This window comes from Bolinopsis microptera, chromosome 1 (assembly GCF_026151205.1).
Source record: "Bolinopsis microptera isolate Bmic1 chromosome 1, MBARI_Bmic_1.0, whole genome shotgun sequence".
NCBI classification, from domain to species: domain Eukaryota; kingdom Metazoa; phylum Ctenophora; class Tentaculata; order Lobata; family Bolinopsidae; genus Bolinopsis; species Bolinopsis microptera.
The window spans coordinates 15719003-15745321 of record NC_087072.1 but is presented as its reverse complement, the minus strand read 5'-3'; the positions used below and the strand labels follow the sequence as shown (position 1 = coordinate 15745321).

The window sequence follows — 26319 nt, the reverse complement described above, 5'->3', positions numbered from 1 at the left end:
CTCCAGAAGAGTATGCAATATTATATAGTTATATTAATCAATAATATTATTATAATGATTAATTAATCACACAACTATCAGGCGTGTGTGAGGATCACACCAACAAATCACGTTGTTTGAGCGCTAGAGAAGATTTTACGGAGTGCGGATGGAATGAGACTACTAGCAACTGCTTTACCATTCCCATCAGTTAGTACTTACTTAGTGTTACTTAGTGTTACTTAGTGTTACTTAGTGTTACTTAGTGTTACTTAGTGTTACTTAGAGTTACTTAGTGTTAATTAGTGTTACTTAGTGTTACTTAGTGTTACTTAGTGTTACTTAGTGTTACTTAGTGTTACTGAGTACTTACTTAACTGCTAGTATTTTTTCTATCATTTATATTTGTTCCCCTATGATATAGTATTATAAGTTAATAGTTTCTGTTTGTCTGCCTAAAACAATATATAATTCATACTTCGATCTGTTGTGTAGGAAGTGTGTGTATATATCACTTCCCTTTAGTCTCGTCCTATTGTTGTGGCATAATATAACTGTTTTTGTTTGTCTAATGTACATGGAATGTAGCTTACAATGGTTTGCAGATATCACGCCTTCTTGCACGAGCGTCATAGAGTAGAGTTGCAGTACGAACCTGACTCCTGATCCTTTTAAAGAATAAATGATAAATATTATCCAACCCTTGCTTTACTAATATTGCAGTGATTTAGAACGAAATATCAGAACATCTAATTGTAGTAACCCAGGTGACTGTGGCGCAGTGAAGTGTGACGAGGAGTGTGTCCCAGGGGACGGGTTTGACCGGCGGTGTCACGCCTGCCAGACCCGGCCGGACTGCGTGTGGGACCAACACTACCCTGATACCTGCCGTCCTACAGCTCTGGTTAACGCTACCGGCTTTGATGACCTGTTCAAGTGCCGGAACGTGCCGAATAATAAACCAAGTCGTATCCAGTGCTCGGAGTACAAGTTGTGTGAGCATTGTAAGGGGCAGTGTGTGTGGGATGTTAAGAATAGGAGGTGCGGTGTTAATGTTGAGAATGAAAGTAAGTGTTATAGTTAACATGTTATTTAGTTAGTTTTAGCTGCCCGTTATTCTACTAATTGACGAACAATTAATAGGTCACAATACGTTAAACAACAACCCAGTAACCATTGTTCTAACACCCCCCCCCCCCCCCCACAAATACCCCACAACTTATTGCTCCTTAACACAGGACAAGAAGTGGACTGCAGTGCTATCAGACCGTGTTCTGCTGCCACCTCCTGTAGCAAGTGCCTGGGCAATGAACACATGATCAGGAGCTGTATGTGGTGCCAACTTGATAAACTCTATCCAGGTCAGTACAAGTAGTACTGTTTTTATTTTCTATCCCAGTGGTGTAAAGCTGGCTGCGAAAAGCTGGAAATTACAATAACATTACATTAAAAAGTTAAAAACTGGGGTATTTAGAGGCCAGCTTTTCGTGGTTGTAGACTAAAACCTTGAGTGTTGATATTTTACTATTTTGTTTTTGGAGAAGCGTTTATATTACTTTGGTGTATAGTATTAACTATGCAGTATGGTGTGAAATCATTTAAAAATGATTTTAATGAATGTATGGTTTTCTTAAAATCACTGCCCATACATTTGATCATACCCTCATGTATGTTGATACATGTATTGATATTTTATTAGGATGTAACTGTATAGTGTATATATAACACTTTATGAAGTCACGATAATATCTCTCATTCTGTGTAACCCCATACTTCTCCCACCCCTAATAGTAGTTCTAGATATTATACCATAATAATTAATACTATACATAAACTAATTACAACACTACACATCTATTATATTTATTGAGTATTATGTAACGCGATGGAAATATTTTAAGCGGGTAATATCCTGTCCAAACCCAGGATACATAACATGAAGACTTTGTTGTAACTTTGTATGAAAAACATTAATACCATGTTTGAGATAATATCTCTCTATATTAGTAAACTAAGAGATTATGTAGCTCTACTAGATTAAGATATGTATCTACTAGATTAAGATATGTATCTACTAGACTGAGATATGTATCTACTAGACTAAGATATGTATCTACTAGACTAAGATATGTATCTGCTAGATGGTCGGAGAGAGGGTCAGTGTTTAGATACTTCAACATACCACGCAAGATATCCCTACGGGCAGTGTGTCAAGTGGACCATGACCTACAGCTCTCCAATATGCCCAGGTTAAGATAATTACATTCCCCGAAATCAATTTGTAAATTATTTTACACGAATTCAAGATTTTTATAATTTGTTACCCCACAAAACCAATTTGCGGTTACTAAGTTACATCCACATTGTAAAAGCGAACACTTTTTGCCAGTGGGGAATTGCCGAACTGACATGTTGATACTTTTTTTGTTGAATGTTGAAAATTTAATGTTGAATTATAACGCCCTATCCCCCGACTAGCTGCGTCGTGCAGTGCACATCGTAACTGCACCCTGTGTCAAGCTGAGCCGGAGTGTGGCTGGTGTGATGACGGTAGTGGTACAGGCACTGGTTCTTGCCATTCTGGAACCTTTTATAGTCCCCTTGTTACCAATGTAAGCTACATTTTCATAACTAGATACAGGATTAAACCGTTTACAAATGTGCTAATATTTTATAATTTCCGCTACTTTAATATACTACTTTTCTTGTTCAATAGATTTAATACATAATATGATATTTGTCAGATTTGTCCAGAGAAGAGTTGGTTTTACGAATCCTGCCCACTTTGCCAGTGTAACGGACACAGTAACTGTACGGACAACGTCCACTGTGATCAGTGCCAGGGGGACACTCGAGGTTTGTGGATAATTGCAGTGTCACGTGTCATGGTTGGATAATTGCAGTGTCACGTGTCATGGTTGAAGCCATGCCCTTTTGTTGGTAGTACAACTACAATAGCAATAATTATTGATCGAGTCACTTGCTCACGACTCATGTGACTTTATATCTTCAATTTCACGTTTCTAGTCTGTCTAGTGTATATTGCTAGTGCTGGATGTTTTCCAATCCTCCAAATACTTACTTTGAGTAGGAGAACCCAGGGATAAATTTGTTGCGTACAGACGTTGGTGTAACGTAGTGGGTATATTGGACCTTATGTATTTGGGGAGGTTTTCTAGCAAAATTGTTGAAAAATTGTCGCCCATAGTTTATTTCTCAGAATTGGAAGCAAATGTCGCTCCATTGGCAAGATTATCACCTCGCATGCAGAAGGTCCGGGTTCGAATTCGGTCTGAAGCAATATTTTTCATCCGAACTGTAACAATGTATTGCAGAAATCTAAATTCTAACAACTCATATTTGATCCATGTCGGTAATTTGCTTGCCTGGACTATGAAAGTTTATCTGTTCAATATTTGGTTGCCGAAAAATTTTTATCAGCGCCAAAATCTCATGAGACTGCAGGTTAGAGGTGTTCTGGCGAAATTGTAACATTTGCGCACGGACCTGACTTTTGCGCTAATTTTGCATCTGAACCGGGGCGACATTCGCTTACAATTCTGAGAAGAAAACATCAACCGCTGTGTGTATTTTTGATGTCGTTAATGTAAGGCGCTAGTCAATATATCGTGATATACAGGAGACGCGCACGCACGTACCATCTAATCACGTGATTGTATATAGCTTTAAATACAAAAACAATTAGGACAGTAGCTAATATAATAACTATAACTTTAAATTGTGGATGGTAGATTTTCGGAGTTTTCGTGCGTATGGGTGTTAAATTAGATTGTTTTGACAACTATTTTAACGGCTGTGAAAAACTGGTGCTCATTTAAAATGATTTTCTAGACTTTCTGAAACATAACCGCGGAGGTCGGAAATCCAATTTTCAGTTAACAATCGTACAGTGCTGTGAGCAGTAACGTAACTTTGTATATGAAATATGTATATAATTCCCTTTGTGGCGACCACAATCACTTTCCTGCGGTCAAATGGACAAAAATTGGATGAAAAATACGGCCCATAATATATGGTTTTCTGACAAAGCATAAACAAAGCTTTTCCGGCTAATCGCTTAACGGTTGACATTCTTTCTAATTTCAGGTAAAAACTGCGATAGCTGTGTAGACGGTTACTATGGTGACGCTACAAACAAGGGACTCTGCAAGCCTTGCCACTGCAGTGAGCACTCTGAGCCTTTCTGTAACAACTTGTCTGGTAGATGCAAGTGTAACACAATGGGAGTTGGGGGAACCGGCTGTGACACCTGCATTAAGGGTAATTTAAATTCTTCAGATTGGTAATTTTAGGTTTTGCTTGAAATGTGCTCGTTCAGGGCTCGCGGGTCTATTTTTATCCTCCTCGTGTGCTTGATATTTTCTCTTGAATGCATATAATTATTACGCCCGAATATTATAAGATCAGCAATTTTGCTTGATATTTCGGGAAGAAACCTTCTTAACCTTATTATCTTAATTAGGATACGAAGGGGATCCGAAGAAAGACGGTGGAACATGTTTTCGTCTGTTGAATGCAGGCGGTTTCACTCACTCTACGACCGTTACCACCAGCAAGGTAATATTGTTTTCAAGTCAGAATGTTACTTTAAAAGTAGAAAAACCACAGATGCTTCTAACTTCTTATCACATCTCTCGGCGGAGTTTGTGATTATATTTCTATCGGCTTCGCCTCACTGCACTTGACCATGTTCATCATATCATTCATTTCCGAAATGACTACAACCAGTTCGTAGAAAAAGCAAGATAAAGAAGACTTTTCCTTTCAGGTGAACTTTATGACGAAGTTAAATGCGAGCATTACAGAGGATGTGATGATAGAGATAGTAGTCACCTTCTCCTCCTCCAACTACACTGAGTTTAATTTGAACACAACTATGTTTTACCTCGGCAACTCGTACAACACCTATAACGTATGTACCGACAACACTTCACCAAAATTATTTTTGTCAAAAGTGATGCTTTGAAATGACACTGTAAATTTAGCATAACTTTTTGATTAAACCACGAGACTGATAGTATTTCGCATAGTATCTCGCCAAGCAACCCCCTGCTCCTTCACCCAAACAACAGACACCAGAAAGACAGGACATGACAGTCTTCGAACCAATGCCACGAAAAATAACCTCTCATTTAGCTCGCGACAAGGAAGTTACCTTCCTGGAAGAATTAATTGTGGGTACCTTGCCATTTTCTTAACAGCACTCTTTTTATAGTGGGCTGCTTGGGAACTTGGACGGAAAATGTGGTGTTATATTATGACCAAAAAAACACTTTACCCATAATAAATAAAATCATAGACTGACTTATCATAAAAGCTGGAGGTCATCGATGTTCGAAAATCTTGCACTTAAAAATATGGAATTGAATTCTCATCTTATTGTTGCCTGAAAATCTTTATCTAAATTATTCATAATTTTAAACTTAGCCATGATCCGCTAATAGTAGCATTATTTACTGCTGCTGCCTAAAGCATTCTTCATTTGTAATACCCCACATTCCACAATACCTCTGTTGTGTGTGGTAGTTTGTCTTCTAATAGGGATCTGACTGTAATACTTGACTTGTAATACTTGACCTGTAAATGCCTGTAATACTTGACATGTTGACAATATGTTGTTACTAACAATTTGTACCCAAATTTAACACGACTGTTTGTTTGTTGTTCAGAATAATGAATCCTGGTTCCTAATCAAAGCGTAAGAGCTGCCTTGACTACTTATAAATCTGTGGTATCGTAGTCATGATTCTAATAAAAGCTAAATGTTACAGAGGGAAAAGACGATACAAAGGAGTTGGGCTAACACCTTTAAGAAGTCAAGATATGACTGGGACTTGCGGGCTGCAGAGCTGAGACTCTACTTGGAGTTCAAAAACTACAGGCCTGGAGATGTGCGAACTCTTAGGATAGAGGTTAGAACTCAACTCTAAAGATAAGGAATGGTAGAAAACCTTAAATGCTGAAGAACCATCCGTATTAATCGGGTAAAGTTGGGGTTTGTTAGCACAGAAGTGGGTAAAGTTGGGGTTTGTTAGCACAGAAGTGGCGGGGGTTTTTTAATGCTTGAGTTTTCGTTGGTCGATTCTACCAAAGGTTGCGTCAAAGATCAAAGACGTAATTTATGCAGCACAGTCGAGTCGTCGACACAAATTTTAAATTAATATAATAGTCAAATCCTGAGCGAGTAAGTGGTCCAGTATTAGTATTACTTTATTCTTTGAAACTCACGTCAGATTATTCCTTTTTTAATTTTAGATAAATACTGGGCGCCTCAAATCTGGTTGTTCTTCTTGGAGTTGTTTTATTAGCAGCTTCAGCACCGAAATTGCCTTGGTTAATACTTAATGGTTCCTCTATTTTGTATAATATGTCTCTTGTTATGAGAAAATTTAAGGTGATTTATTTTTTGAAAACACGATCTTATAGAATAGTGAGAAATAAATCAAACATTTGTGGAAAACATTTGATAGTTCATGAATGATGTCTATCTGATTAACCTATCTTTTGTAATTGCTTAGACCGGGGTCATTCACATATCACTTAATCACTTTTTGGACCCCCTCCCCCTCCTCCTCCGTAATCAGTTTTACACATAGCTATTGTGTCAAAATTACGCTAGTGTTATCATTTGGAAACCCCCCCTCCCCCCTCGATTACGTAATACGACCCCTTATCATGCAAATGGCTCGTGGACGCAATGTTGGGTTTCTGTACCGGCAGTCAAATGTGTCGTTTGTGTTGTCCAAATAGAGAAAACAATAGATAAATCACCAAGATACCTAGAAGCAAGGGTGACACTAAAATGCCTTCTCCGTGTTTGACTATTAGTAAACCACCGATGGGCCTGCTTTGGTAGATTAGTAGATTAATTAGTAGATTATTAGTACAATTTAATTTAACCTTGGGACATGGCATTGAGTAGTGATATTCCTAGGGAGGTGGTGGTCGGTGCTGTGTTCATATGATTGTAGTGAGCACTAGCAGCTTGTGGAGGGGGAGGTCAATTAGAACAATTATAGCAATTATAGCATAATCTTACTTCTATTTGTGTAGAACGACGAATGACGGGTTTAATGCCTTAATTACCTTAGTATAATGATACAATGTTAAATGTGGATGGAAAATAAGTTTGCTTCTTAGCCAACGGTTTTAAAGGATATTGGCAACAGAGATTAAATGTTAATTTCCCTTGATAGAGTTATTATAATATTGTGTCAATTGTAAACAATTTGTTATGTCCCATCCTCTTAACCATAGCATGACATAAACACAGTAATATTTATATGTAAAGGCCATCATTCACGACAAAACATTTTGCAGATGGTCGTTTCCATAAAGCCGATTACCTGATAACCTCGTCTGACATAAGTTATCACATGTTCACAAGGTTTATTATACAGAAGGTTGAAATGACCATGACTTACTGACTTGGCTTAAGGCAGGTAGTGTTCCTGAGATCCAGTTCTCCACATCTTTCTGTCCTCCATCAGTCTAGCTATCTCATCTACTGTCGTCAGCCCAGTATCTGCTTTTAGGTTATCTAGTAGTGTTAAGTAAGGTCACTAGACTTGAAATGACCATGAGCCGCAAAAAAATAGACCATAAACCGATAAACGTGATAACAAGAGTCAGTGAGAATTAGGAGCCATTTAGTAGTCTGCTGAACCACTACTGTTTACCAACTCAAACATGGAACATAATAGGCTTTTTAAAAACGCAAATTGAGTATATATAATATATACAGTAAAACCACGATTTACCGTGTAGTTTGAGGAAAGAAAAAAATCTGATTTTTGAATCACAGTCGGATCGCAATTCACATGGTTTCTGTCCGCTCAATACTGGTTCTTCATTAGGGGTTTTATTTCACAAGCACTTTATATAATGGGGGAAGTAACGAGCCTTGAGCCCGAAAACCTTGCTTGGCATAAGGGACACGTTAGTAAGCTGTATTTTATAAGATCACGCGATATCAAACATAGTACTATTACTATATAATATCAAACTAAATATTTACACATTTTCCCAAAGCTTTGGTGGAAAGGGAAGGGGTACGGTAAATCAGGGTTTTGCTGTATATATTTGCTAATTATTGTTTTTATTTCAGGTGCACCAGGCTAGCAACCAGATCGATCTGAAGCAGTTCTTTATTATTTTCTCCTCCTGCATTGTCATCCTCCTCCTAATATTCCTCTTAGCATGGACAGGTGCTTTTATTTTTTAAATATTGCATTGCAATCTTAATAAGATTAACTTTGGTGAACTTTACTGTATTACGTTGAATGTGTATCGCTATGATCCCATATGAAATTAAAAAGGTAAGAAAGTCAGGAAACTAGTTAGTACAGACAGATCCGTCTAAAAAAATCGATCTGCTGACACTCAAAGCTTTCAGAGGTTTTTTGACGTTTTTGAGTCCCATTAGGTGCCCTTTATGGCTGACCAACTTTTCCAAACTTTTCCACTTGTCTTAAGGCCACTTTTTGCCACTTTACCACTTTTTACCACCTTTTTTGTTTGCCGAATATCTTTAGTTGTGAACATCGTAAAAGGTTGCGGATCAATCGAGTGTGTTCATATTATCAGGAAGAAAAACTTTTGTTCAAACAATTTTTACGTCAGATAATAAGTTGATTGGATAATTATCAATTAACTAATTAGCAAAATTCTAAAAAATTTTTATTGGCTAAAAATGATCGAAATAGCTTAAAACACGGATAAAAGTAGTTTTTAGAAAAAATTTTAAAATTTTTCACTTACATTTTTTTTCGAGACTTGGAAAAAATTTCCGCCAAAAGTGATCAAATCGCATGAAACACGGATAAAAATGCCTTTCTAAAAAACGTAGTGAATTTTTCGTTTCAAGAATACTTAAATCGCCAATATTTGTAGTTGGAGTTCAGTAAATCTCGGCAGATTTTAGTAATCAGGAATTAGTATTACTAAGTGAAGAGGTCTGAAACTGAAAAACGTTAACCATACGATCGCGCGGCAATATAAGAGTTTCATAAACTAATTTTCACAGAAACTGCACCAATGGCACAGTCAAGATCGAAACGATAGCCTGCTGTACTGTCATTTTATTGATTTCAATGATGAATCAGTGGGGTTAAGATAATCACATTTGTAATAAAATATAAATAAAACATCTCTGTACCGTCAATTGTGCTAGTCTAAACCAGCCTACCTGTATTACCAGACCTCTTCTTTTCCTCGACAATCAAACCAAGTTGCTCATATCGCATTTGGTGGGTGATGTAAGTAGTAATGCGCTTATTCAATAAAGACACCGTGATTTTTATTAAAAGGAGATGATGAAGCAAGTATTCATGACACAAAGAAGAATGGTCGGTGGGGATTGGGACCCACTTAAATCACCTTAACACAGTGCCCTCGGTAATCCATCCTGTCATTCAAATCACTTTAACACAGTGCCCTCAGTAATCCATCCTGTCATTCAAATTATTTGTTATATAGTAGTGTTGTAGGTATTGAAACTTATACATAACGAGCTGTATTCAATCAGAATACGACACAATACGTGTATATTATATGGCTCTTAATGAGAAACCCGGTATAGAGACGTTTTAATGTTTATCACGAAAAAGTATACTTGGCCTCATTACATGGCTCATTTACAGTTCGAAGAAGGCAAGAACAGACCAAGGAAACTAAGGAACAGCCAGATCCAGAAAGCAAGTGTAAATACACCTTCCAACATCAACTGTGACTTGTTTTGTATTGTTCTGCATACCGCTTCATTTGCTATGCTGGATACCTCAAATCACCCCCATATGTCAGGGTCGGCTAAACGTAAAATCAGCAAGGGTAACATACTGGCAAGGGTAAGATGTAGATACGAGTGACGGGCAAGGGGTAGTAAAGAACCGGTAATAAATAATTCAGTGAAATATTCCACGAGAGTCAGGATATTTTGGAAATTGCTAATAGAGACAGATTCTGATCAGGAAGGATTGTTAATGTTATTGAGGGTGTTGATTTGAAATCCGGACGTCGTGAGATAAAAATACAGGTTCTTCCCGTAGGATATTCGGGGCTATGATGATCAGCTCAGGATTAATGTGGGACAGATGGACGGGCATTGAAAAGAGCGAGTTGAAAGCTTTCTGGTCTTTTCTTGCCTTCTTTGAGCCATGAGGCCAAGTAGACGTTTTCGTGATAAACTGTAAAACCTCTCCATACTGGGCCTCTCACGGGAGAAACGAGAAGTGTACGATATAGAACGTTTCATATACCTCATTAAGGGCCATAATATAATATACACGTATTGCATTGTGTCGTTTTGTGATTGAATACAGCTCGATATGTATTACTACTTACATCACCCACCAAATGCGATATGACTCATATGAGCAACTTGGTTTGATTGTCGAGGAAAAGAAGAGGTCTGGTAATACAGGTAGGCTGGTTTAGACTAGCACAATTGACGGTACAGAGATGTTTTATTTATATTTTATTACAAATGTGATTATCTTAACCCCACTGATTCATCATTGAAATCAATAAAATGACAGTACAGCAGGCTATCGTTTCGATCTTGACTGTGCCATTGGTGCAGTTTCTGTGAAAATTAGTTTATGAAACTCTTATATTGCCGCGCGATCGTATGGTTAACGTTTTTCAGTTTCAGACCTCTTCACTTAGTAATACTAATTCCTGATTACTAAAATCTGCCGAGATTTACTGAACTCCAACTACAAATATTGGCGATTTAAGTATTCTTGAAACGAAAAATTCACTACGTTTTTTAGAAAGGCATTTTTATCCGTGTTTCATGCGATTTGATCACTTTTGGCGGAAATTTTTTCCAAGTCTCGAAAAAAAATGTAAGTGAAAAATTTTAAAATTTTTTCTAAAAACTACTTTTATCCGTGTTTTAAGCTATTCCGATCATTTTTAGCCAATAAAAATTTTTTAGAATTTTGCTAATTAGTTAATTGATAATTATCCAATTAACTTATTATCTGACGTAAAAATTGTTTGAACAAAAGTTTTTCTTCCTGATAATATGAACACACTCGATTGATCCGCAACCTTTTACGATGTTCACAACTAAAGATATCCGACAAACAAAAAAGGTGGTAAAAAGTGGTAAAGTGGCAAAAAGTGGCCTTAAGACAAGTGGAAAAGTTTGGAAAAGTTGGTCAGCCATAAAGGGCACCTAATGGGACTCAAAAACGTCAAAAAACCTCTGAAAGCTTTGAGTGTCAGCAGATCGATTTTTTTAGACGGATCTGTCTGTACTAAGTTCCATTATTGCCTGGAGAATGGAGATGACTCTCACTCATGTGATGGTAGGCAGCAGTATGTGATGGTAGGCAGCAGTATGTGATGGTAGGCAGCAGTATGTGATGGTAGGCAGCAGGGATATGTGTGGTCATCCCGTGCTCTGCCCAGCTTTTCAACGTACGTTCTTCATATTTACTAAAGATGAAGAGCCTAAAGATTCTTTAGGTTTAGTCAAGTGCATGCTTGCAGACATTTTGAGTATCGAACATGTACTATAATGGTAAAAGTGACAGCACTTATTTCAGCTAAGATACGGTACTCCCAATACCGAACTCAGAGGAACTTAGAGATTCAACTTCAAGAAAGAGCACTTAGACCTTTCAAAACCCACAAAGTTCTCTTTAAAGACCCAAATTCCCCCGCACCAGGAAGAATATTCGAGGTCAGTCGAATTTTGATGATTTTAATATTAAATTGCCGCGTGTACTGCTTAAAATCATGGTCATGAGAATCAACTATTCGTCGAAATTTCATAAACAAATGACTATAGCTGATGTGTTAAAATTAAAACACCAAATTGATTCATGTTTTTTTTTCAGGTACGCCCTCTAGGAATAGAACCATTAGCAGAAGAAAAGTACGGTCTCTCATCATATCTACTCACAATGCCCGGGCCTAAAGACATAAACCTCGCCATCGTATCTGGTTCCTTTGTCACTTCTTTACCTTACGGCAAAGTCATATCAAACCCTAACGTCTATTTCACTGCCGAAGTATAGCAATATAGAGATGACGATCAAGTTTGAATTAAACATTACTGAATTTACATCAGTTCATAGATCAGCATACTGTTTGGGAACTGTATTTGTTGGGGCACGTGACAGAGATGCTGGGTTCGGAATGGTCAATGCTGGAAGCTGATTGGTAAATTGCTGTCACGTGTTTCGAAAACATATAGTTCATCTTCCCACCAGTCTCCAGATCTATTGGGCATGGTAATCAGGATTTTCAAATTATACTCATTCCATCATTCCCTGTAAAATTTGCCATAATCAGTAATTTTTATTTTCTAATTTGATTTGACGCAGTGTTTATGATTCCTCATCAAATGTTGATTATTTGTATTCAGAATTTTCGAATCAATCGTACGTATAATACGAAGTGGCCCATAACTAACGCAATATTAAGTAGAGTAGGTTGAACTGTTGTAGAGTATCTTGTCTGAGCAACTTTTCCTCTGCTTAGATTACCGGTGTTTAGGATCGTTTATTAATTCGTGGCCACTCTGTAGTTTGTTTTAAATAAGATGATTGATTTATCCCAGAAAAGAAGTCGTTAATAGAAATTATGTTACTGTTGTACTTACACATTAACTAGCATGTTCCGATGCATTAATTTAATCATTATTAAATTATTTAGTGCACTGTTCATGTTGGTCATACAGTTTTATCAAAATTTTATTTTAAATGATCATGACTAAATTTCTTTAACTTCATTGTTTCAACTTTTAGATCAGACTTTAGTTCAGAAACAAGTTTTTATCCGTTAGATTTACTATTAACAGTCGTAGGAGTGGGTTATATTATGAACTTCAGAAATACTTTTTATTTTAAATAATTAAACCGTAACTTGTTAGACCTAATTCTGTAAGTTCAGTGAAAAACTCCCAAGTTGTGGCACATTTCTTCTGCGTGACCCAAAATTTCAGTCACCTTGGAATTATATCAGTCTAGAATGGATTCTGATCTGAACGTTTAGATCTTTACAAATTTTAAATTTTATTTGTATCGAAAGAGTCAAAACTTAGAACATCACCTGACTTTAGCCCCTCTACCAAAGTTGAGATCCTATCTGTACAGGTATAACCCTCTTCTAGTGATAAAGATATTGTGCAGCACAGTGAACAAACTCACAGGGCTGAATGTTTCTCAATGTGCTTTTGTTTTGTTACGTTTTCGTTTAGTTGTAGTATATATGATTATAAAACCATGCAAGATTGTATTAACAGTATAAATAAGTTTCTAAGCTGTATTTATATTTGATTAGTTTGCTATTTTGAATTATCGAAGTTGTACCATGTCTTATTAACATTAGGGGTCGTTCACATTATATTACGTAATCATTTTTTGGAACATTTTTACCCCCCCCCCCCCCCCCCCTCCCTCCGTAATCAGTTTTATACATTACTCATAGCTATTGTGTCAAAATTACACTAGCTTAATCATTCAGGAAACCCCCCCCCCCCCCCCCCCCCCCCCCCCCCCAGCTGATTATGTAATATGTGAACTACCCCCATATAACTAATATCACGAATAGTCAGTAACACAGTGGTATCAAAATTTAAAAGTATAACAAAAATAATTATGACAATAAATGATACGTAACACTTTAAGTTTAAACAATCTTTCATAACCATAACATTTTCTTCTCGTTCAAATTGTCCAGATATTGGATATGGAAAATATTATCTGAGCCTTTCATTATGCTTTTAAGTGGAAAGAGCCTTCAGTTTCTGAAAGGATGAAATAGCTTCAGATACTGATCACAAAGGTTACGGGTAAACTTTTATTTAATTTTATCTGGGAAAAAAACATGAATTTCTAAAAGCTATAAGTATAATGTGCAGTAATATAATATATACTATTCCTATGATCACTACACTCCTTCAGTCCTGCATCTTGTCAAGACTTGCAACAGTGGGATGGTTAAGAAACACTCTCAAAAACTCCCTCTTGCTAATAATTCCATCTCTGTTCAGATCTATCTCGTCAACCAGTGCATTCAACTCCTCCTCCGAGCACCGCTGTCCAATGCTGAACAAGGTGTCTTTAAATTCAGATCTGCTGATATAGCCGTTACCATCAGCATCGAACACCTTGAAGATAGCCTCGTACTGCTGCTGAGGTGTTACCGCGGGATTGTGGTGCCGGGACATGAGCTTCACGAACTCCGACATGCTCAGAACACCATCCCTGTCAGCGTCCACAGTAGCGATCATCTCCACCACTTCTTCCTCTGAGGGCTTCAGGCTGATGGTCTCCAGGAGGAAACTCAGCTCTGCCACCGAGATCACTCCGTCCCCGTTCTGGTCGTACTTTCTGAAAGCGTGCTCGTACTCAGAAATCTGATCGATACTCAGGGTAACAGGATGCAGGACCTTTCTCTCGCTCGGGTTGAAGAGGCAGGATGTTCTCCTGCCAGCTTTCCGACTCATGCTGTTAGGGGCGCCTGTTCCACCACTGGAATCGTTAGAGGAGTTGGAGGCTCTTCGAGTCAACTTGTCCTGCCTATCTTTACCTCTAACTTCGTTCAGGGTGATGTGAAGATTGGCAGCTTGGCTCTGACTTTGCAAGAAGTTTTTAGTAGATTCCAGAAACTTTCTCATGCGAGTAGTTTGCTCTGCGGCCTCCTTGTTGGCGCTCACTGCCACGTCGTCTGGTAGGGGGAGGTGTCTGCCACTGTTCCGAGCAGAACTGTTCCGGCTTGAAGTGCTGTACAGTTGTCTGGGGTTCTCTTTACCGGATTTACTGAACATGGCGACCCAATCAAAAACCTGTATCGATAGACAAACAAAGGGAACTGATAAAAGAAATCTGAATACAGAATAGGCAAGCCTAGAGGAAGACAATGCTAATGGGCGCAAGAGAATGCGATAAACGACTATCAGTACTTCCTTGTTACCCGCTCATCTAACATGTGATGAGACCAACATTAGCCTTCTATATTTTGCTTCAGCTCGATAAACCCTGTAATTACCCTTAAGCTACCTCCTAATTATTTGCTACGTTGCGGACATGAGAGCGGTTAAATATGCCGTTACCATGGACACCGCTAACACTCTGGATACCGGCACACAAAAGTCAAGGAGTAGCATAATAAAACGGCTCTGCTACCGTGGCCCTGCCTGGTACCCATCTACTCGGAGAAACGGAGTAATTAGGAGACCTGTGTCGACGTAGGCCGGGCTGTAACTGTTTGGAATCCTAAGTAATCTGTCATGAACTATTCGGATACAGGATAAGATCCAGTTTCCTATCGTTTAAAGGGTTGTCTAAATGCGCTCGGAAATATGTTCTGCAACTTCGTCTTCAGTATTTAGAGGCAGAAAGTATAATATTTGACTGAGATTCGAACGGGAATTTAACGATAATCACGAAACGGTTACTCGAAAATTGTAACATGTTAAACTTAAAGGACCGATCCTATCAGAAGTAAATTATTGACCGTAGTCGAGACTTCAAGACGGATCAATCAACGTTAATGATCAATAACATTATCGGAATTAGATTGGTGATCTGAGGACTACCATTATCTGGCGACAGTTGGTCAAACTTAATCGCAAAGAATTGGTGAACTGTAACTCAAACTGTTGGACAAACAGCATTCAAGTTTAAGCTTTGATGAGTAAACAGTAAAAAAAGTAAATATACCAATGTTCAGCGTCAAATTAATGTAAGATACCTAGAACTAAAGATGAGAAAAGCAAAGTAGTAAACGTATTCGGTATTTCAAGTTTGTTCTATCAAATTCAACTTGCAACTGACCTGCTGGCTGTGGGCTAATAAATCGATTTCACCAGTGCGCGATCTTATCCTGTGCACTGTAGCGGAGATCGGATTCGATATAAACATATCTTTGATAGCCAGTTTGACTGGGTCAAATTTACGAAACATGGCCATAGGTTATACTTATATTGCATGCATGATCGCGTCTGGTCATTGAGCCATGGTCATTTAAATATATTGCACTATAAGTATAATATGTATAAGATGACAACTAAAACATAATAATTATATTATATTTATATAACTTTATTCAAATCAAAAATAGAACATAAATGAACATCTTAAATAGGACAATATCATAGTCTAACTCTATGTAATATTAATAAGCGCTTTACCTGGGGACCTCAGGCTATTATGTTCATAAAGATAGAGATTAGGCGGAATGACAGGCTGAGCGCGGCCCAGTAAATAAGCGCTATGAGTTGGCACAGATTCGTTGTCTCCGATTTTGATAAATTTGGTACCAATACACAGTATAATAGTTGCCTCTAAGTGTGAATAATAGTAATACAAATTCACCGTAGCGCGTGCAGCACAAATAAGTTGCAAGTGTGTAAAATTGACGAAAAATGGATAATTTCAAATTTGGCGCCTATAACATGACAATGACATAGCTTAACGGGTAATATACTCGTACAATATTTGTTTCAAATATTAGACCGTCGACGAGTCCAACTCGGCGCGCGTCCTGATAGGTTATAAACTTGATTGACGATGTCAACCCATCGAGATCGTTGCTCTGCGAAGCAGAGCAACGATCGACGATGCGAAGCAAGAATGCTAGTTCGCGCGGCGCGTCGAAGCGGCGAAGCCCTCCAAGTTATAAACCTACAATTTGCTGGTTTTTTGCCCATAACCCTCCATGCAGGAAAACAATTTTACCCTACTGCATACGTCATGGGCCTGGAGCGTGATTCAGAATCAGCGTCCTGGCCTAAAATACACTGAATTGTATTACTATTACTTTCGTACCTTTCAGTATTCAGGGCCTTTTAACTAGAATTTTACAAAATTTGGGCGAGCGATTTAGTGGCTACTAGTGCATTGTAGGTTTACAACCTACCAGGACGCGCGCCGAGTTGGACTCGTTGACGGTATATGGAACAGATATTTTACGAGTATCACCCGTTAACATCAAACATCGACAGTGAGCCGCGCGTGCCGATTTTAACGGGTGATACTCGTGAAATATTTGTTCCAACTCGGCGCGCGTCCTGGTGGTGGTAGGTTGTAAACCTACAAGTGCCGATTGTAGGATGGTTTTTAGCGCTAATTTCGGCCAGCACAAAATTCCTGAAACAAATGCGTATTTAGTAACTTTCCCTTGATCCAATTTTAACAAAAATTGGTTAGCTTAGCTTATTTATAGATTTACAAGGAAACTGTCCAAAAAGTTACAGCTAAAAGCAGCGTATTTTGCTCCATTTTCATCACTATATCATTGAATTTTAATATCAACTTCAACATCCGCCAAATTTTTCGGACAGTTGTTTGATTGACGGTGTCAACCCATCGAGATCGTTGCTCTGCGAAGCAGAGCAACGATCGACGAAGCAAGAATGCTAGTTTGCGCGGCGCGTCGAAGCGGCGAAGTCCTCCAAGACAGTTGTAAGAGCCTTATCGGAAGGTCTTCACAAATTTTCAGAATGATCTCATTTAATTTAATTAAGAACCGAAGATATGACAGAATAATACGACAAAAATCAACAAATATAATTTTGTCAAATTACGCGACTTTTACGCGCACTATAAAATATGGCACCTAGGCGAAACTCACTGATCATTCCTTAACGAACGGGTAATACTCGTAAAATATTTGTTATCAGGACCGTCGACGAGTCCAACTCGGCGCTCGTCCTGGTAGGTTATAACGCAATAATACTCTCGCGCTCTGAGGGTTACTGGGCCGCGCTCAGCCTGTCATTCCGCCAAATCTTTATGTTAATGAACATAATAGCCTGGGGTCCTCAGGTAATCTGAGGGCCGCGCATGATAACGCCCGAACTTAGTGAGGGTGTTTGCGCGGCCTGATATTGACCATTGTTAATGGTCTTGCCCGGCGCGCGCTACTTCGTAGCACTTGCCGCGTCAGGGACAAAAGGAAATCGCGGCATGTACGGAATCGCGATTTTTCCCATTAATTGCGAAAAATTTTATGTATACCTTACTCGGGATTATTATGACCGGGATAAAGTGGCGGGTTTAGGGTAATTTCGCCATATTTTTCCCGAACCACATTTTCACCGGTCGTTAATAAACCCGCCGTCTCAGCTTTTAGGGTTCCCAAGGGGTACGGGTGCTCATATTTTAATCGTTGTCTTATATTCACTAAAGAAGACTATTGGGACACTTGTTGTAGGTTTTTCGAATTCATTTGGCTAAAATTGCAAAAAATTCACCTTTTTGCCCAATTCTTGTCATATATCCTTATTGTCAAAGTTGATTTAAATAGGCCAATTTTTGATTGCAGTAGGTGGGTCTGAGTATGTCGTGTTCTTTCCGTCCGTTACCAAGCAACGAAAAAGTTGCGCGCGCGCGAGGATTGCTTGCGGAGATGTGATGTATAGATAGCCTGTGATCTATGAATGCGCGGCACGACTGTGTTTTAATGTATATGATGCATGTAATGTATAATATTACTATTAGGTAATACGCCCAATAAATTTGTAAGTGGCATGCGTAGTGTATTGATTTGTACACGAGTATAGTTTACCTTTGCTGATCATTTCTTGATTTACAGATACAAGTTAAGTTCTACGGCAATTGAACTGAATTTTTCCCCGTATTTGATGCATAATTTATCAATACTATTAATATTATGAAGATTGAAGTGAGCTGATTGGAGCTTATACTTAAATTTATAGTAAATGTGAAATGGAAATCTAGCGTCCGCCAAAACGAAACAACGGGCGCAATTCTTGTTAATTTCTTAGGTATTGACTATCTCTACATATAACAATATAATAATGAAATAGGACTCAAAGTAAAAGTAACAGTTAAATTAAAACTTGAATTAATTAAAACTGTCAATAACATGAATCAGTTTCATCAGTCATTTATTCATAATTCTAAACAATGTGAACGATGCATTCTTTCGAAGATTTTCTACAAATTGAGTCATAATGGTTATTTGTTGGAGGACTTCGCCGCTTCGACGCGCCGCGCGAACTAGCATTCTTGCTTCGCATCGTCGTAGATCGTTGCTCTGCTTCGCAGAGCAACGATCTCGACGGATGGACATCGTCAATCAAGGTTATTTGATACACGTAAACATTTAATGCTAATTCAAAAAAACAATTTGCTAGAGTCTACTTTCAACAATTATTGTAGGTAGTGCGCCATCGACAGTAAGCCGCGCGTGCCGACTGTAGGATGGTTTTTAGCGCTAATTTCGGCCAGCACAATTTTCTTCAAACAAATAGATATTCAGTATCAGTATACTTCCCGACCTCCGATTGCAACAAAAATTGGTTAGCTTACTCATTGACTTACAAGGAAAGTGTCCGAAAAATTTAAAGCATATCCAACCATCAGACGTTATGTTACAGCTAAAAGCAGCGCATTTTGCCCCATTTTCATCACTATATCAACTCCGATATCCACCAAATTTTTCGGACAGTTGTGAAAGCCCTATTGGAAGGTCGTCGCCAATTTTCAGAATGATCTCATTCAAGGAACCGAAGATCAAAGATATATCCAATTAATACGACAAAAATCAACGAATTTGGTCAAATTTGGTCAAATTACGCGACTTTTACAGCTACTTTTGTTCCAAAAGCCGCGCACCATCAAATATGGCACCTAGGCGAAACTCACTGATCTTTCCAAAAAGGTATGAAAAATTTGGTATTGTGAAAATTCTCACAGTCTCTAGTAGATAGAAAACAATGGTACAAAATTTTTAAAAATCCGAGCAAGTTTATTTTTATCGTGCACCCCCTAATTATTGATAATTCGACTTGTTTCACAAGTTTTAGCAATGCAGATAAGCAAGTTTAGAAAAAAATTACTAAACTTGCTTATCTCTAATAAGGAAATTTACATCTGAGACAACATTTTTGGATCTAAAATTGAAAGGTTGGACACCGGTAAAATGGCGACCGGGAAAATGTGGTGGGTTTTGAGCAATTTCGCCATATTTTTCCCGAGCCATATTTTAACCGGTCGTTAATAAACCCGTCGTAATAATCCAGAGTAAGGTATCTGATATCGCTAAGAAAAACATACCGAACTGTTTCTAATTCTATAGATCCAACTTTGGCATTTGGATATAGAATATCAATATAGATCCAACTTTCTTCACAGGGGGGGGGGGGGGGGGCTGATAACCATTGCTACACGTTGTATACCTCTCGTGCACGCGAAGCGTGCACCCCGGCCAGCTTCGCGCGCGATCAAAAGGGGTTGCAGCGTGTGTCAAGATAACCAGGTTTTCGATCAAATGCTGCCATTTGTAGTCAAACGTCGCCAACAGTTGCTCTCGTCCGATGAAATCGCTGCATTATGTTTACTGGGCGGCGCTCAGCCTGTCATTTCGGTGAATCTTTATGAACATAATAGCCTGGTCCCCAGGTAACATTATGTAAGCCAAGCTTCGCCTACGAATATGTGTAATTCAATTCTGCATAATAACTCCTTGACCATTGTTAATGATCTGGCCCGGCGCGCGCTACTTCGTAGCTCGTGCCGTCGGGCATTTTCGAGACATTTCGAGACATTTCGAGAAGAAAGCGGCGCGCGCTACTTCGAAGAAATTTAGATGAGTAACATCCGTCAAAATAACTCTTGACCATTGTTAATGATCTGGCCCGGCGCGCGCTACTTCGTAGCTCGTGCCGTCGGGCCATAACATTTCGAGAAGAAAGCGGCGCGCGCTACTTCGAAGAAATTTAGACGAGTAACATCCGTCAAAATAACTCCCCTAGCTGTGTCTTGTCTCAATTTTCATCGATTGCTCTCCGCATCATCAATCATGCCAATGTTGATCTTTGAAACGATATCTCAAATACGTGCGCTATATCTCTACAATATTATGTAATGGGGGTATCTTGCCTGGTATAGTACACCAATCTCTGTGCTGTGTACTGTGTGCGCGGCGCTCTTTTCAAGCTTCCCCAACACACAACAGTGGCTGTGAGATCGAGAAAAGCTTTGCCCCACGCTGTGAGCCCGCAGCGCTGTTTTAATTTTCTTAAATGAAATGAAACGATGAGGATCGCGACGTGGGACAACTCAGACAAGAGACTAGTAATGGCTAGGTAAAGAAGTTTGATACAAGTTGCATACTCTTTTTCGCGCAAAGGGAAATGCAACATGTATCAAAAAGAAAAAGCGCCGGTTCAGTCTTAACTTTTAACGGGTGATACTAGTAAAATGTTAACGGGTGATACTCTTAAAATATCTGTTCCACGTCCAACTCGGCGCGCGTCCTGGTAGGTTGTACTTGTTTGATACATGTTTCGTATCCCAATATCAGAGATAATATATTCCGCCTTCGGCGGCGCGCGCGAAAAGTGGCATGCAACGTATGTCAAGTACTTGTAAACCTACAAGTAAAATGCAGTTGTTCCAAATATTCGAGGAGTCCAAATCAGCGCGCGTTTTGGTAGGTTGTAAACTTATCTGTCACCAAGATGTAACTAGGTCGAACGAAAAATTAGGTCTCACGCGCAGGAATCAGGTCTCAAGCTTACCTGGGGACCTCAGGCTATTATGTCCATAAACATAATAGAGATTCGGCGGAATGACAGGCTGAGCGCGGCCCAGTAAGTCTCAAGCATTCGCGGCTTTTAAGTGTATTTATATATATATTATATATTAATATATATCACGCGCCTGCAGGAGACCTAATTCCTGCGCGTGAGACCTAATTTCTCCGTTCGACCTAGTTACATCTTGGTGACACTGACAGTAAAAAGTTTGTAGGTTTACAACCTACCAGGACGCGCGCCGAGTTGGACTCGTCGACGGTCCAATATATGGAACAGATATTTTACGAGTATCACCCGTTAATAAAAAGTCAGTCTATTAACAATGGAAAACTGCAGGCGGGTATTCAGGATTGATGATTAAACGCCAAATATATCTTAAAGGTACTATTTAGTAAATTGAGTTTTGATAATAATCCTGGAAAAGTGATGACAGATAATTCACAAAAATCATTGAATATGAAGATAAATTATGGTTGAAATATAAATTATATAATACTTGTACATTGTAGTTATACAACAATAGTCAAAAAATCGATATCTTAAGCTTTTTAAAATGAAATATGTTGCGGCGTCAACAGTCAACGTTTACTCAAAAAGTACAACTGGCAGCGCACAGTGTCCACGTACTGGGATCAAATTGTTGATAGATCATTAAAGGAAACCTGTCTGATCATTTATTAAGCAAAAACCTGGAAAATAATACCCCCAAAAATCCATTTCGAATTTTTAATTCTTACCTCATTTTTGATTAGTGTTTAACAAAGTAAAACGGAAAATATATCACATTAAATCACAAAAATCAAAATTAGCTATTCGGTCTCAGAGTCACTATCGAATTCTTCTGTCTGAGCAGGTTGGGGTAGATTGTCCAGCATTGGTATCTGAGAAAAAGAAAATTTAGCGTTTTTGAATCAATGCCATACTGCATACCGCATACTGATACACACCAAATATATAAATATTGTTCAGATTCCATCAAATCAAACGTTTATTTTGAGCGTCACATACGTAGGTTACCGACCTGTCCATTATTGAGTCTGTCAAGGAAGGAAGTGAGGAGTTTCTTGTTGAGCTTGTCAGTGAGATTGGGAGGGGAGGGTGGAGGAGGCGGCACCTCTTCCACAGGACGTTGCTCTTGCTCCGTCCCAGGCAGTCTCTCACTCGGTTCCCTCTCGTCGCCCTCAGTCATTTGATGCTACTTGAGACGGAGTGTTAGTGAAACGCAGTATCGATATAAAGTGACATTTAATAATATGTAACATGAAAACGTTACAATTTTGTCTCTCTTCTTGTTTTCTGTCACAAGTGATCATGAATAACAACAGTTTCCAGAACGCTCCTACTGCAGATGAATCAAACTATAGCATGTATAAATGTGACAGGAATTCTTGTATGTCATGCTCATCTAGAATTTGCATGGATAATTATAGATGATTTATGTTATTTGCATGCTCATGTTATAATAGAGTTTGAAGCATTGTTGCGTTTTGGGGCTTTGTAATACTATGACGGCGTTGCTTTGAATTTGAATTTCTGATGATATTGATTTTCAGTGCTATGTAACCTGGCAGTAACGTTGTAAAGGACTTTGAGGGGGTCTGTAGTCCCCCCGCATAGTATGTGTGTGTTTCACTGATTTGTAAACTGAAGACGTAAATACAACATATGAATCAGGAAAACTGAAATCACGCAAAACTAATCATCAATTATGGCAGAATTTTGTTTTAATATAAGTTGAAAATACGGACGACGGCAAATTTCTTATAACATTAAAAAATGTTATAAGAAATCCTATAAAAGCATGATCAGGAAAAACCCATTCCCAAAAATTTGCCGTCGTCCGTATTTTCAACTTATATTAAAACAAAATTCATTGAAACACAGGTTTGCTATACTGGGGACATTATTATGCTCTAGCCAGTTTTGAGCTTGTTACATTAACATAGTAAGCTCAAATTATTTGTTATATGGTAATGTTGAAATATCAAAACTTAAAATAGCTGGAATTAAGGGATTGTTCACATATTAAGTAAGCCAGACGAGAGCGTTTTGAAAAGCTAGTGTAATTTCTTCGCAATACTATTAGCTATGTATACAGTAGCGGTTCTAAATTTAATTGGCCAAAAATGGCTTTTGCAATAATATGTGAACAATCCTTAGCTTAGTGTTAAATGTTTTTATAGCATAGAATTATTCCACCAATCGACTTAGTTAACTATTTGGGTCAGTACTAAAAGTAAGCAGTTGAGTGGTAACGCTAAAACCCTTGTGAAATCCTATAACATTTTAAGTGCAAAAAGGAGTTATTCAGTAAACAGTAAACTAATTGATAATAGCGTGAAGTTATAAGCGAATCGAACTGCGTGTATAATACGATTACACCAGTTATTTCACTCGGCTGCGCCTCGTGAAATAACTGCAATAATCGAACTCGGCTTCGCCTCGTGCGATTAATAGCGTAGTCGCATTATAAGCAGTTAGATTAGCGTATAAAAGTCATGGTATATGAAATCATATTATATTCTAATCGTCACAGCAAAATCAGGCAAACTCATGAGCTCCATATTTGATTAGTGGTTGATACCACGTGAGTGATTACATTGTATGTTTCTTTAATCTTAGGAGCATACATGTATTTCGCTGTTGAGATTGGGGGCGGTTCAAGTAACCAAACCGAACATGCGCACTTAAGTTTAAAAGTCTTATTGAATAAGTTATTCATGGGACATGGCTGGATCAGTCGTTATATCAATGCAACATGGGGAGGTCTAATGTCTTCCTCCAAGTATGCAGTGGTCAATAAGGAAGTAAACATCAGCCAATTAATATGATAAACTATTACTCAGCATATTTTACATAACTTCGTCCTGACTGTTCTTGTTGTTTGACCATCGATTCTCCCGACAGTTATATTATATTCAGTCAATAACATATTTTAGGACTCCACGATAAAACAGCGATTGTTCGTAAGCAACAGAAGTTATATTCGCCCTTTCTCTTTCGGGAATGTTAATCCACCGGCTGGATCAGCTGACCAGGACGATTAGAAAGCGACAACATTAATTCTCTTGCTTGATTTATCTATCTCAACATTCTGTCTCTCCATATCATCCTAGAGATTGACTCTATCGGGCCGACATGTTCTTGTCATAATCTGTCTTCTCGCTCTTTAGTTCTCATTTAATATAGCTCGGCATTTTGGTCAGTTGTTTAGTCCAATAGCAGTAAAATAATTGATTTAAGAAGAAAAGCAGGTCACCAAAACCCCAATTTTATGTTACTAAGGGGCCATCTTCTTAGGACGTCCGCCAAAATTGCAGATTTTCAGACCACCCCCTCCCCCTGTCCGGGCGTGTCTGAATTTTCAAAACCACCCCCTCCCCGGACGTCCAAATTTCCAGCTACTTTTAAGAGTACAAATAAAACCAACTCAAATTCATTGTCAAAGAGTTGAAATAAATGAGAATTTTTCGTTAATTCTGCAAAAATTTACGGACGTCCGGATTTTCAGAAACCACCCCCTCCCCCTGTCCGGATTTGTCCGAAATTCCAAAACCACCCTCCTCCCTATTTTCCGGACGTCCTAAGTATATGGCCCCTAATGTCTCACAATCTTACAAGACTGAGTTATTACTTTTAGGGTTGTGGTGAATGGGCGCCTGGAGAAAAAGTGTTCTAGAAATTTCCCCCATCAGTTTCTGGGACTATGGACAACACATTCTTAAAAAGAAACCTTTGTTACAAATTCATTCACAACATGAACAACTTTATATGGTTATTTTCGATTATAAAAAAAACTGACATGATACTGATAGGTTTGAATTCTAAATGGTGGGTAACAAAATATAAGCGTTGCAAAGGAGCACGTGAATAGGTCCGAACAATAGAGTTTTAGAGCGCGGGATAATGAGGATGGTCACGTGATACCGGCTGAAGAGGCATAATTAGCAGGTTCTGTTGTCTTATCTTTATGATTATTTTTTCTTTATTCTTGGTGAATGGGGTAACCTGACTTTTTCAAGACAGCAAATCCAATTGGTTGTTGTCTTCGAGAGATTAATTAATTTTGCTTGTGATAAAGTTAACCACTTTATCCGGATACGACATAACCACGGTTTTTGTTTGCCAAACCAAGTACAAGCAGTATTTTTAATTTTTAAACCTTCATTGTACGTTAAATATAGGCTTGGTTATTTCATAATTCATAATAATTGAGCACCATTCGACTTTAAGGATGAATTTGATCAAATATTAAGATGACGAAAGTAGTGTACTATTGTATTATTAGTATTGTCGATAGTGAAAGGGGGAGGTTTTGGCGAGATTCCCACCATTTGCCACCCTAAAAAATTTCGGGAAAACTGTAGCCAAACCTTAACCGAACCAGAAATCAAGATGGAATTCGAACGGAACGAAATTTGCTCGTTTCTTTTCCTGGATATTTGCTCATCAATAGACAAAGACTGATTGATAGTTTGGTCAAACTTGAAACTAAATTGGTTCAAATCTCTATTAAATTATTGATTATTAAATTTGGGCGTGTTTCATGTCCGATATGTTAATTGTACCTGATAATCATAACAACTGATGCCAAGTTTACAGCAGTAATTGCTCACTGTTATGTAATTGGATATTATTAAAAAACAATCCGGTTTTTAGGTTCCACCAAACTTTCAACCGGATATTATCTGCTGTTGAGCAAATGTCCGGGTAACCTTGAGGCATGATCATAAAATATTACACAACCGTCCAACCTTTGCCTTTTGAACTCCTTTTTGTTAAAGCCTCTTTGT

General features: G+C 38.3%; 3 protein-coding genes and 1 long non-coding RNA gene across 6 annotated transcripts in view; 1 reads left to right on the top strand and 3 right to left on the bottom strand.

The window, feature by feature from the left end:
* Positions 1-9482, bottom strand: part of LOC134825967 (lambda-crystallin-like) — a 99804-nt gene extending 90322 nt beyond the window's left edge. Inside the window, exon 1 of one of the 2 annotated variants that reach the window (XR_010161645.1) lies at positions 9459-9479. The gene's annotated coding sequence lies outside the window, so the exon portion shown is untranslated. Of the gene's footprint in view, positions 1-9458 lie in introns of both variants that reach the window. The other variant, XM_063838183.1, reaches the window with a different exon arrangement.
* LOC134825966 (attractin-like protein 1) overlaps positions 1-13318 on the top strand; it is a 31188-nt gene extending 17870 nt beyond the window's left edge. Inside the window, exons 13-26 of one of the 2 annotated variants that reach the window (XM_063838181.1) lie at positions 82-189; positions 747-1046; positions 1218-1340; positions 2121-2228; positions 2458-2591; positions 2724-2835; positions 4087-4260; positions 4463-4557; positions 4769-4912; positions 5031-5174; positions 5772-5912; positions 8108-8207; positions 11556-11692; positions 11850-13318. In XM_063838181.1, coding sequence (XP_063694251.1) covers positions 82-189; positions 747-1046; positions 1218-1340; positions 2121-2228; positions 2458-2591; positions 2724-2835; positions 4087-4260; positions 4463-4557; positions 4769-4912; positions 5031-5174; positions 5772-5912; positions 8108-8207; positions 11556-11692; positions 11850-12029 — 2000 coding nt within the window. In that variant the 3' untranslated portion in view covers positions 12030-13318. The remainder of the gene's footprint in view (positions 1-81; positions 190-746; positions 1047-1217; positions 1341-2120; positions 2229-2457; positions 2592-2723; positions 2836-4086; positions 4261-4462; positions 4558-4768; positions 4913-5030; positions 5175-5771; positions 5913-8107; positions 8208-11555; positions 11693-11849) is intronic. The other variant, XM_063838182.1, reaches the window with a different exon arrangement.
* A 301-nt stretch (positions 13319-13619) lies between these two features.
* LOC134821604 (uncharacterized) lies at positions 13620-14878 on the bottom strand. The gene has a single exon (XM_063832308.1). It carries the CDS (start codon positions 14783-14785, stop codon positions 13916-13918), a length of 870 nt encoding a protein of 289 aa, XP_063688378.1. The 5' UTR covers positions 14786-14878; the 3' UTR covers positions 13620-13915.
* Positions 14879-21983: 7105 nt separating this feature from the next.
* On the bottom strand, positions 21984-22726 carry LOC134825965 (uncharacterized). Its single transcript, XR_010161644.1, has 2 exons — positions 22548-22726; positions 21984-22407 (listed from the first exon to the last, which is right to left on the bottom strand). It is a non-coding gene; the product is annotated as an uncharacterized LOC134825965 (long non-coding RNA).
* Between the last annotated feature and the right edge of the window lie 3593 nt (positions 22727-26319).